Source organism: Papio anubis, chromosome 13 (assembly GCF_008728515.1).
Source record: "Papio anubis isolate 15944 chromosome 13, Panubis1.0, whole genome shotgun sequence".
NCBI lineage: Eukaryota > Metazoa > Chordata > Mammalia > Primates > Cercopithecidae > Papio > Papio anubis.
Genome location: NC_044988.1, coordinates 86,140,758 through 86,153,492, shown reverse-complemented (window position 1 = coordinate 86,153,492; position 12,735 = coordinate 86,140,758). Strand labels below are relative to the sequence as shown.

The window sequence follows — 12,735 nt, the reverse complement described above, 5'->3', positions numbered from 1 at the left end:
GGGATCTTGCAGGGAAGAGACTTTGTGCAGCAGCACCTGGCACATGCAGAATTCCTGATAGCAACCCCCACCGATTGTTCTGCATGGCCATTTTCGTGTTTTCCCCACTAGGCTGAGAAGATCTAGAGGACAAGGGGACACATCAATCTGTCTCTGTGTTCTTAGCACCCCCCAGCACAGGATTCCACCCAACTATGTGCTCAGTGCATGCCAGTTGACTGCCTAGGGCATGGACTACCCCTTCATCCTGCTACATCTTTCAGGGAAAATCTATCACCAGAGACCACCACATCACAAGGGAGGAATGAGGACATTTAGTCCTGGCTAGGGTTACATGTTATGTGGAGGTACTTCCATTGACCAGAAGCCTGTCTTTTTAAATTCACATTATTCCACACTCCCAGATTTGCAGACAAAGACCAACCATCTGGGTAGAACCCATTATCACCTGCACACACAGACATAAACAAGGATGACTCCACAGACAGCCATGGCACACCCACACACAATAGCATGTTTAAATGGCGAGTGTGGGCCTTAAAACTCACCATCATGCACATGCATCCTGGGCAGAAAGTCTCAGGCCCAGCCAGACCAGCTCCACCATCTGTTAACACCAAATCTCATGTTACTTGTCTTCAACTTAAAGATAATGATATCTATCTTTTGGGATTACTGTGAAGATTAAGTGATAAAATGTATATAAAGTATTTAGCTAGATTCTAGCAAACTATAAAGATTCAATGAATAATACAGATGACAAAGACAATGATGATAATGATGGTGATGCTGGTGGTATTGAAGATGGTGATAAAGTCACATCCTCTGGACTCAGAAATGAAGAAAGTGTTCATTAAATGGATGAATTGATGATGAGCTTCAAAGGTGCCTGGAGTGGGGTGCAGAGATGTTGAGCAGACAGGAAGGTGACCCAAGCCACTCAAAACTTTCACAGGTGCTTTTGAACTGCCTGAGATATAGGCTTCAAAGGCATTGCTTTGGCATCACGTATTTTTGTTTTCGTGCTTCTGATTTTCATTTCAAGGTTGACCATTCCATGCGTCAAAATGAAGTAATAAACATCCTCCTTTTGTTCTTCTCCTCCCCCTTCTCTTCTCTCCTCCTCCTCTCCAGACTATAATTCGTGTCTTTAATGCTGGGGATTTCTGAATATAAAGGGACCTCAGAAGTCATATTTAATATGGAAAAGCCCTCGATACCATCCATGCCAACTGGCTGTCGAGTTTTCTGCTTGCACACCCTCAGTAACAGGAAGCTCACCACCTTTCTTGGCAGGCTGTTAATTTTTAGGCAGGTCTATTGTCCGGAAGAATGAAATCTGCCTCCCTCTGCTGCACTGTTATTACCATCCTCTCAGAACTTTGTTCATGGTTCAGTTCTCTGGGGTCATTCAGAGGTCTGTCTTCTGTTCCCTGGGGCTGACCTGCAGGAAAGGGATAGAGGCACCTGAAGAAGTTAGAGCAAGGGAAAGAGCACTAACCTGGAGTCAGAAGACATGGGTTTGAGTCTAACCTATTAGGTTGTGATTCAGCAAGTCATTCCCTTTCTCCAGACCTCAGTTTCCCCATCTGTAAAAGGAAAAGTTAGAGCCAAAAAAAAAAAAAATCTTAGGGCCCTTCCATTTTACCAAACATCTATTTTTCCAAGGTTTGTTTGTTCTTTTTTGTTTTTCAGCCTAATCTTGCCCCCTTGTTCTTCAAACACTACACACTATTCTCAGTTCTCACATCCTAGTTCAAGATTGCCACTGCTTATGCCAGGGGACATTTAGCAGCCACATATACAGTGTATAGAGCATCAGAGAGTATCTTAAATAATTGGTAGGTTGTTCCCATTAAGTGCTTACAACAGCCCTTAGATCTGAGTCTCACTTTATGGACAAGGAAACTGAGGTTCTGAGAGGAATAGTAGCATGCTTGAGGTCATACAGCCAAGTAAGCAGTGGGGCTAGAATTTGAACCCCAGCCTGCCTGATTCAGGAACCTGTAGTTAGCACCATGTTCTCAGAGCTAGGATTCAGGAAACCAGAGGCATCACAGCAAAGCCACCCACTATGAGTCTTTATTCTGACTACAGCATCCTGCCTCCTTGCCCTGCAGCCCCCAGCAGCCTCCACTTCCTCGATTTGGCAGTCTCTCTGCTCCTCTCCACAGGGAGAACAACTTCATCAAGGACTTTCCCCAGCTGGCCGACGGGCTGTTGGTGATCCCGCTGCCGGTGGAGGAGCAGTGCCGGGGGGTCCTCTCCGAGCCCCTCCCGGACCTCCAACTGCTCACTGGTAAGACACATGTGCCAGACCCTTCCCAGGTTTCCTGACCACACACCTAGTTTCCACACCTAGTGCATATCAGTCTTCAGCAGATCCAAGATGGGCTCCATCAAGCCTCCTCCTTCATGAGGAATGGGATGGGAAGGAACTTGCCCCTCTTGGGCTCCTGCTATTGGCTGTGCAGAACCAGGGACTTCTCCGAGACCCCAGACTTGGGACTGCAGTCATCTTTGAGAGGAGGTTCCTCTCTGAGAACAGGAACAATTTTTCTCAGTGAGAGTTTTGCCTCTGTGAATGAGTCTCAAAACACTTTTCATTCTCATTGACAATTTTCTGGTATTTTTCCACTTTTAGTATTTTATTTTTCTTGGTTCATTTTAAGTCATTCTAAAGCAAAGAAGTGAACTCTCCAACCAGGAGCCTCTCCTGCTTGAAAGCACTTGAGTTACACAGCTCGTTTTTGTGTGTGGGCACTGTGCCATCTGTTGGGTGGGTATTATTTTTACCATTTGATAGATTAGGAATCTATACTTAGAGAGGTAGAAGGGACCAGTCCAAAGTCACACAGCATATCTGCCAGGACTAAACCCTGGGTGCTATAGCACCAGGTCTTTTGCCCTTTTGACTCCACTTTGCAGCTCCCCCACCCCTGCAACCACTTTCTCTCCCCACTGGGAAGTTGCCTTTTGCAGGTTTTCCTGAGACTCCATATTTTCTGTCCAACCCCAGGGTGCTCTTTCCTCTTTTTGTGCTCCGAGTTCCTCTCCTACCCTTTTCTTAAGAAATTTCCTAAGATGTGAGGGTCCTGACTCTGCCTTTGTGATACTGTGGTTGCATGCCTTATCCACAGCCCAGGGAGAATAGTCACGGGGAAATCGTCATGGGGAAGGATATTAGAGCTCTCTCACTGAGAGGGGAATTGTCCCCCAGGGAAGACCCCACAATGTCACAGACCTAGGTTTAAATCTCTGCCTGCCCTCCCCATCACTTGCAAGCCTGGGAAACCTCAAAAGAGTCATCTAACCTCTGTGAGCCTTTCCTGTGAAAGAGCATAGATGGAGGAGAGGACCCACATCGCTTAAGAGGTCCTGGGGTCCAGGCACTTTTTATGTGTTAAACCATGTAACCCTGCAAGGCCATTATTGTCCCCTTTAAATTGGCTAGCTAGGTCATGAACTCCTCCAAGGCCACGTGGCTAGTCTATAGTCATGTCAGGATTTAAACATAGTTGGTCTCAACTCCAAAGCTGTTGGCATATCCACTATGTTACATAACCCCTGACCTGTGCTATTTCAAAGAGGGACCCAGACGTAGATCAAATGAAATCATGGATGTAAAAGACACCTTGTAAAATGTTACAAACAATTTCACTGCCTTCTTTAATTTTCATTTTTTATAAGATCATAAAATTTCAGAGCTAACATGGGCATCTAGTCTAATCTTCCTTCCTGATGAGGAGTCAAGTCTATAATATCCTTCCTGAGTGGTTATCCCTCTTTGGATACCCCCAGTGATGGGGAGTTTACTACCTCCTAAAGCAGACATGTCCATGGTCTGTGAGGAAGTGCTGTGCTTTAATGGAAAGGCCCCTGAACCTGTCATTGATCCTGGTATGTCCCTGGACAGTTTCCCTCTCTGAGCCTCAGTTTATTCCTCTAAAATATAGGGTATGGTCCGGGCGCAGTGGCTTATGCCTGTCATCTCCTCACTTTGGGAGTCCAAGACAGGTGGATCACCTGAGGTCAGGAGTCTGAGACCAGCCTGGCCAACATGATGAAACCCCATCTCTACTCAAAATACAAAGAATTAGCCAGGCATGGTGGCAGTTGCCTGTAATCCCAACTACTCAGGAGACTGAGGCAGGAGAATCACTTGAACCCGGGAGGCAGAGGTTGCAATGAGCCGAGATCTCGCCACTGCACTCCAGCCTGGGCAACAAGAGCGAAACTCTGTCTCAAAGAAAACAAAACAAAACACAATGCCAAAAAAATAGGGTATGATAATTATTTTTTAAGGATTCTAATGAGAAATAAAGATCATGTATATAAAATGCTTGGCACACTATGGGTATCCATTAGTGGTTCAAATTGTTATGATTCTTTGTTTTGACTCAAGGATTTTGGAGATTTCCTAATAAAGGGAACTGTTGCATTTCAAGATATTTATTATTACTATTACTACCAGGAAAAATTCCTTCCTCCATCACATAGCTTCATTCCAACCGTAATCCCCACGTAGGGAGCTGGGATGGGGAGGGCAAGATGGGAGTCAGCGACAGAGTAACCCAGGGATGAGTTTATGGTTAGGAACAGAGTGAGAGTTAGGCAGTCAGTGGATAGGCATTTATTGAGAGGATACTATAGGCCAGGCTCTCTTCTAGACTCTGTAGAAGGGGAGGAATATAGAACATGACCTTGACCTCAAAAAGCTGACATCCATTCCAGTGGCGAAACTTTTCTTTCAGGCTTGAATCCAGGAACGAGCAGGGATGGAAGGAAGTGAGGGATGGAGTGAGAAGATGGTTTTATAAATTACTTGATAATCAGAAGAAGTTTTTTGTTTTGTTTTGTTTTGTTTTGTTTTTACATTTGGACATCATGCCACCAAGTGAAAGAGCTGCCTCTCAGCAGCCTGCACCATTCTGCCTCCCTCTGTTGGAGAGAGGCCTTGGCTGCCAGTGCCCCCACCAAGTCTGCTTTGAACATGAATGAGCAGAAATGGAAGGAGCAGAGACTGCCTTGTCCCTGGTGTCTGAATCTTCTTGTGCAGACGTTTTCTCTGCCCTTAGTCAAAAACACAGCCCTCCCTTTCCTCCCTCCACACAATCTCCTTTTCTCCCCAGCCTCTGCAAAGGAAGGACGGGAGAGGCAGAGCAGATAAACAAAGACGACGTATTTATAACAAACAACCTCGCTCCAGTGGACATATCTTTGGGGATCATGAATATTTTACTTTGAAATGAAAGCCTCTGAAAAACTATTTTATTCCTGAAAAGGCTAAGGAGGATAAGGAGGAAAAAAAAAAAAAAAGGTGACAGTAATGGACAACTTTAATACTGCAGTAATGTCCAGGAAGAAATCATTTGTTACAATGAGATTCTCATTTTAATCTTGGTATCAAATATCTCTTTAAGTGCCTACTCACCAGGGGACAAGAGAAAAGGATAGAAAATGTGCCTGCCATTTGCAGAGGCACAGGAAAGCATGGATACATAAAAACAGTAATAATAACTGCTGATGTGACTAGCATCTTTTTAATGTATTTTTGTTCAGCTTATAAAAAAGAGTTTGCAAAGCTTATGGTAGAAAATTTAGAAAATAGAGGTGAATATAAATCAGAAAACAAGAATTTTTCATATACCACTGCCCAAAGTTAATCATTTGCTAACACTTCCTTGTGTCTTTTCTTATTTCTTGTTTATACCTGTGTTTCCTGAAATGTATTCTATAAAACATGAATTCCAGGAGACCTTTCATACGAAAGGGGTTTTATGGTCAAAGAAGTTTGCACACTACCTTCATGCATACTAATGTAATCAAGATGCTGAGAAATTATACAGCTAAACTTTGTTTTGCCTGTGTTTCTCAGTCTTACTTGAAATAGAGTTTATTTCTGTATACCTCTATTTTACATAATACTTATGAACATCTATGTTGCCATTATGAACCCATGTTAAGAAATGATAGTCTACATAGGGGTCAGCAAACATAAAGGGAAAGTTAATAAATGTGTTAGGCTTTGCAGGTGGTTTGTATTGCAACTGCTCAACTCTGCTGTCATAGTGTGAAAGCAGCTATAGACAATACATAACAAATAGGCTGTAGTTTACTTACGCATGGTCTACATGCACAACATTTCTAGGTTACCAAAAGGCTCCCACTTCTAGTACCTTACTTGAGCCTCACAACATGCTTATGAAATAAGAGCATTAGAGATAGCTACAGTGTCGATGTGGAAACTGAAGCACTGAGATATCTAGTGCCTGGTGGCAAGTTGCAAATGGGGTGAGGTAAGACATAGATCTGATCTGAGGTTGCTCTTACTTGTAGGGTAAAGGGGACTTGCAAGCTATAGAGCAGAGAGAAAAATGAGGGGTGGAGCTGAGATTAGAGACCAGGAAGAGGCCTGGAGGGTGGGGTTCATAAAATTGTCAATCCCAATGAAAGCTTGCACTTCAAAGAGGTGTCTGTTACCCAGAACCAAGAGCTGCAGGGTGAGCCTTGTGGTGTGAAGCGTCTTAATTCTGGGCTCACGTGACCATCTTATTTCCTCTCCCAGGAGATATCAGGTATGACGAGGCCATGGGTTACCCCATGGTGCAGCAGTGGCGGGTCCGGAGCAACCTCTACCGTGTGAAACTCAGCACCATCACCCTCTCAGCAGGTGAGGACAGCGGACTTGGAATAATTTAGCACTTGTTCCCAAGGACCTAGCATGTGCCAGGGTATATGAGAGCACTAGGGATGCTGAGGAAATGGGATGCATCCTCTCTTCCATCAAGGAGTCCCAGGGAGGGTGGGTGGACCGGAGGCTGACAGACAATAGGGTCAATGCAATAGTGGGGAAGCGGTGGCACAGAAGACGGAGCTAATCATTCTGGGGGAGCTAGAGAGGCTCCCTTGAGGAAAAAGTATCTGAGTAGGGTGTGGAAGTATGAATAGGAGAGTGGGGATAAACAGTCATCTAAGTCATATTTATGTTTCTGAAGTATTTCAAGCTTGTGAATTATAAATTCTCCTCAGATACCAATTTCTCCTTCTCTCCTGGCTAATTTATTTTCCTGTCCATCTCCGATACAAAAATCATATATAACTCCCACACCCCCATCCCTTTACATGTACCACCCACATTGTATCCACATGAACTTTAAGCTCCAATAGATGGCAGCAATTTATAGTGCCCAAAATGGTGCATGTTCTCTCATGCCACTGTGACTTTGCCCATACTGTTCCCTCTGTCTGGACCTCTTTGTCTTGGGAACATATGCCATATTACTCTGTGATGCCTCTCCCATTCTCCATTCCCCTCAAAACAACTCACAGAATTCTCGGTGCTTGAATATCTATATCAAGACATTAACAAGTGCTTGATTTATATTAGAATCTTGTCTATGACCTGAGAACTGTGGGCGGGGCTTGGGTCTTATTTATTCCAGTATCTCCAAAACTAACAAAGAGCAGCAGATTGTTGGTGCTCATGTATGATGGAGGAATTTTTTTAAATAAATGAAAACTGAAAAATAAGGAATGAATGAAAGAACCTGGAATGAGGCCTGGCCTAGGATTTTCTACCCTGACTCTTACTAATAACACTGTCACGGATTTATTGTCTGAGTGTCCTCTAATTATCTATGAGTTCTTTTCTTCTCTTTTCTTGTTCAATATCACTTTGTTCATCAGCAAACTGGAGCTCTTATAGCCTGGGAATTGGAGGATTTCACCCTCTGGAAAGTAGAAATAGTAATTATTGCTGACATCTGTTAAGCATTTTATAATGTTTCATTTCTTATGACAGAACAGTACTGCAAGGAAGGCATTATTTATCCCATTTTTCTTCACATAAGTATACTGAGGGTTAGGGAGGTTAAATAACTTGCCCAAGGTCACACAGCTAGTAAGTGGCAGAGCAGGGAATGAATGAATCAAGGATTTGATTGCAGTTTTGTCTGCCTGGATAAGAGCCTCAGGGCATCTCTGTGTATTGTTTTTTATTACTGAACAGGAACCATCATATTATTAACACTACTGTATTAATTATCCAGTTGCATTACTTAACAGGTTGATGGAGAGGGGTTGTTCTCATCAGACACCCATTCTTTGAGCCCTAATTCTGTTTTCTGCCCCCCACATCCCATACTGTACTTGTGAATAAGACTGTGATGTTCCTATTAGAAGTACAAAGGTGCATCTGCTTTAATTAATCAATATGATGCTCCTGGAAAACCCTTTTGTCAATCAAATGTTGGCAAATTAGAGCTCACTTTTAATGTTGGAGAGAAGCTTGTTCTTTTACATTTTACTTTGATGTGGCACAGTATTGGTTGTTCTTGTAATAATTGTGGTTGGTGTGTTTGCTATGTTCCAGGCACTGGGCCGTGCACCCAGTTGGGGTGGGTGTGCGGAGAGGATGCATGTGCAGATACGGAGACAAATAAGGTAGAGCTTCTGACTTTAAGGTGGTGCATGTTGAAAGTGCAGAGAGGAGGCACTCCTGTCCCTGATGATGGGAAAGGCTTCTTGGAGGAGAGGTGACTTCCAGGGGCCTTGAAGCACAGGTGTGACTTAAGGAAGACATAGGGAGGCCATTTCAGGCATATGTGTGTGTGTGTGTGTGTGTGTGTGTGTTGAGGGTAGTGAGAATGCAAGGAAAGACAGAATGATAGAAATTCCAGGTCACATTCAGGATAAATAATAAAACTAATTTGGCTGGAGCTAAAACTTAGTGTGGGTGGCTCATGAGAGATGAACTTGGAACCTTGAATATCTAGAGAAGGTCACTAGGCTTTGTCCAGTAGCAGGGAGGAGCTCAGGAAGGCCCCTGGAAGAATAGCTTGGTCATGTGCCTGCTTGAGGAAGGAGAGAAAGAGGGGTAAGGCACCAAATCCAGGCTGGGAAGAACCTCTGCCACTGTATAATTTGCTAGCCGCCAGCCTCCCGCATCTGACCACCTCCACATGCTCCTCTCTTGTCCAGGCTTCACTAACGTTCTCAAGATCCTGACCAAGGAGAGCAGTCGGGAGGAGCTGCTGTCCTTCATCCAGCACTATGGCTCCCACTACATCGCAGAGGCCCTTTATGGCTCAGAGCTCACCTGCATCATCCACTTTCCCAGCAAGAAGGTCCAGCAGCAGCTGTGGCTCCAGTATCAGAAAGGTAAGCTCGGAGTGTCTACTGGAGGAGGCGGCCAGGCAGGGTATAGAGGGAAGGTGTCTGGGGAAACAACTGAGCTGCCTTGGATCTAAATCTTGGCTCTACCACATCTAAGCTGTGTGACCTTGGGCAAGTCCCTGCCTCTCTCTGAGCTTCAGTTTCACCATGGGCAGAGTGAGGGATCATACAATGATTTTTGCAGGATTCTCTCAAGTTAGGCATTTTCTGAGGCCTCAAGTTAGTGTTCTAGACTCCAGAGCCCTTGCCTTCTCCTGCAGGTACTTTGCTTCCCACATACTCTCTTTGAAACAACTGCCAGGGATCAGGTTCGGGTCAGCAATTGGTGTCTTCTTGATGCTTTCTTCTCTCCAGGCTTCTTGGGAGAACCCAAAAAGAGCTTGGGTTCTTCTCTCCCAAGAAGAGCTCCCTTCCTCTGGAAAAAACAATCGCCTCATGACCAAGCGGACGGTTTCCATTATGTCCTGTGGAGAGGCTTTTATCCTCAGGAAGGTTCAGCAGATTTCATTTCCCTTTGATTCTCAGCTATTATCAGAATTGGAATTCCTCAGACCAGGTGCAGGAGACCAGTCTCTGCCCACTCACCTTGGGAAGGTTTTTCCTTTTCCACCTCAGTTTTCCCTTCCTGTGAAATGGGTATGTAAGTAGCTATTCTTGTCTGCTTCTCACATTAAAGATAAGCAGTATATGTAATAGCATTTTGAGAAAGCTAAAAATATCGCACATGTATATACATGTGTTTTAATAGGTCAGTGTATTCACACTCCCACTTTACACATGAGAAAATGAGTCTCAGATATGCCACATCAAGTGCCAGTAGACACACAGCTAATAAGTAGCAGGGTCAGGATTGGAACCCAAGGCTGGCTGACCGCAAAAGCCCATGTTCTTTCCCTCTTTCAACTATACTGAAGTGCTTCTTGATATAGTTAATACTATTATTATCAACTATTTGTAAAAGAAAGTCTCTCAATTGATGCAAAGGGTGAAGAGCAATGTTAAAAACATGCTTGCATCTTTTCATACAGCTCAGCCACCCTATCTCCAAGAACAAAAGCAATCACAACAAAAAACCACTAAGTGTGGGAGCCAGGAGAGATCTGAAAGATCTCATTGAGCATAGCACTCCAGTTTTGCAGTTGAGGAAACTAAGTCTGTAGGGGAGAAGGGAGCTTTCACACAGCTCTGCTTGGCAGGGCCAAGACCAGGTGGGATTGCTCTACACACCCTGTCTAGTGCTTTTTATGTAGTTGCACATTCCCGAATGGATAAAACCCTAGTCCACCTGCCTTCCCAATCTCTAGATCCCTTCCTTTTGTCCCTGGAGGCTTTGCATCCCCAGTCGTGTTCTCACCCCTTTCTGCTTCCTGTGTGCAACTGAGTGGGGCAAGGGATGGTTTATGGGCACAGTGGATATAATTGAGTTGTCTGGGAATAGCTCCGTTTTATGACTGTTAACAATGACAGTCTTTAAGGAAGTGCATTAAATCAATAGAAGTCTCATTGTGCTACCCTGCAAATAATGTGACACATCATTAAGCAGGGCAATAAGCTTCAGGACTTTGAAGTAATACAATTAGGTTATGTTTATAAAAACCTTCGCTCACTGTGGCCACATAAGTAATTTGCTTCATATCACGTTTGGGGCCTGGGACACTACTCTGATTCTAAATCCCACCCCTTTTCCATGCTTAGCTGTCTTCAGACTTTAGAATTTCTCATTCCTGAAAATCCCATTCCTTGTCTGGTGGATCATGGAATTTGTTACAAATAAGATGGGAGAGGAGGAAGAAAGAGTGCTGAAACAACAGCTAGGAGGACTCCCTCAAGACCTGGCTTTGCCACAAACTTGCAGGGTAAACTTGGTGTTTTCCTTCCTGGGCTTCTAGTCTACAAAGGCACTTTTCTTGCTTCCATCATCCATACTTGCTCCCAAGAAGAGAATAGGGGATACAGTGAGGTCAACTTAACCATTCTGTGTGTTTCTTCCCCTCCATCTTCACCTGCTGTGACCACCTAGATGGTAGATCAAATGCTCTGGTTTTATTTTTTATATTTGGGAGTGATGCTAGGGAATGGGGAGATGAGAAGCTAGGGATTTGCCTCTGTAGAGTTGAAAGAAGTCTTTGGACTTAAAGATAGCTAGTATCCCTTTTCTCCCCAGCCATGAGTTGTGTGTCACTGACATCTGCTAAACATTGGACAGGTCAGGATGAATCTGGGCTTGGGAGCTGATACCTCGGGGGACAGAGCTTGTGAGAGGAGGAGAGACAGTGCGGTGCTGAAGTGGGGTGGAGGATATTTCATGTCTCTACTACTCTTTATACACACCTGGCAGGTAACCTCAGGTAAAGGAATTACTAAGTCTCAGTTTCCTCGTGTGTTAAATGAGGGATAGTAATTCTCTTGCCTGGCTTTTGGGAGAATAAAATGAGATGATGCAGGTAAAATGTCTGGTACATAGTAGGTACATAGAAAACAGTAGCTTGAAATAAAGTAAAAATTGTGGGCATCAGCTGAGGATTCTAGTCCCCGCTCCATACCTTGCTCATGTGTGAGCTCAACCCTCAGTTTTCTCTGTGAGCTACAGATGTCACTAGAAAAATCCCTGTAAGTGTCCTTTTAACTTTCTTAGTGGAAGGAGGAGTGGAGGGGCCAAACTTGGTAGAGTAGGTTGGAGAAAATAGACCAAATAGGGCATGGATAACAACTATGAGCATTTATACAGCCCTCTACAGTTTGCAGATGGCCTTCCTATGATCTTCTCATCTACCTACAAAGCAAAGGAGGCAAGGGTGCTCACTTCTCCCTTTACAGAAGGGAAACTTTAACTTACAGAGGCAAAGGGCCACCGTTCTTACTGAAGGAGATGGTGTTTGAATCCAAACTTGAGCCCATTGCTTCCTTCGCCCTAGCTCTGTTGTCCCTGGACATTAGAAACAAATGCCCTAGCCTTCCCAGGTTTCATAATGATGGGACCCTGGCCACTTTTTTGATCTGGGGAAGTCACTGGAAATTACTGGAAAGCCAAGGGAGATGGGGGTGAATGTGCCTTATTAAAATATTTCCCGTGAGAGGTTTACTCTCATTCCCCTAAGTGTTTCTAAAGGTACATTCTGTGGGCAAATAAAATCATAGTTATCATTCATTAATTCTTTGAACATTTCCCAACTGTTTTTTCTCTGTATTTTCTTGTGTCAGATGTTGTGGCACCAAATAAAGAAGATATGGGTTCTGTTCCTACGTTGTTCATTACCAGCATGCCTTAGTCTACCAATATTTCATCATTTTTGTTACAGACTTTAAAAAAAAATCCACTAGTAGACAGCAGGGAAGAGGGAGGGGGCTGACATTTCCAGGCTGGGTGGGATACCCAGTCACTATCATATTATGGTCTCTAGCTTTCATGTGCCAATTCTGATCAACTAGGGAATGGCTTGTCTAGAACACTGTGTGCAAGTTATTGGGATAATTGAGAAAGGGAACTACGATCAGTTGGTAATGTCTATTCTAGACTCAGAAAGGAAGTGTGGTGGTCTGGATCCTCTGTATTTTCTT

General features: G+C 44.0%; 1 protein-coding gene across 4 annotated transcripts in view; it reads left to right on the top strand.

Annotated features, from left to right (window-relative positions):
• ASTN2 (astrotactin 2) overlaps positions 1-12,735 on the top strand; it is a 1,032,132-nt gene that overhangs the window by 739,979 nt on the left and 279,418 nt on the right. For all 4 annotated transcript variants that reach the window (XM_017949334.2, XM_017949333.2, XM_017949331.2 and 1 more), the window contains 3 exons: positions 2,175-2,299; positions 6,569-6,673; positions 8,983-9,162. In XM_017949334.2, coding sequence (XP_017804823.2) covers positions 2,175-2,299; positions 6,569-6,673; positions 8,983-9,162 — 410 coding nt within the window. The remainder of the gene's footprint in view (positions 1-2,174; positions 2,300-6,568; positions 6,674-8,982; positions 9,163-12,735) is intronic.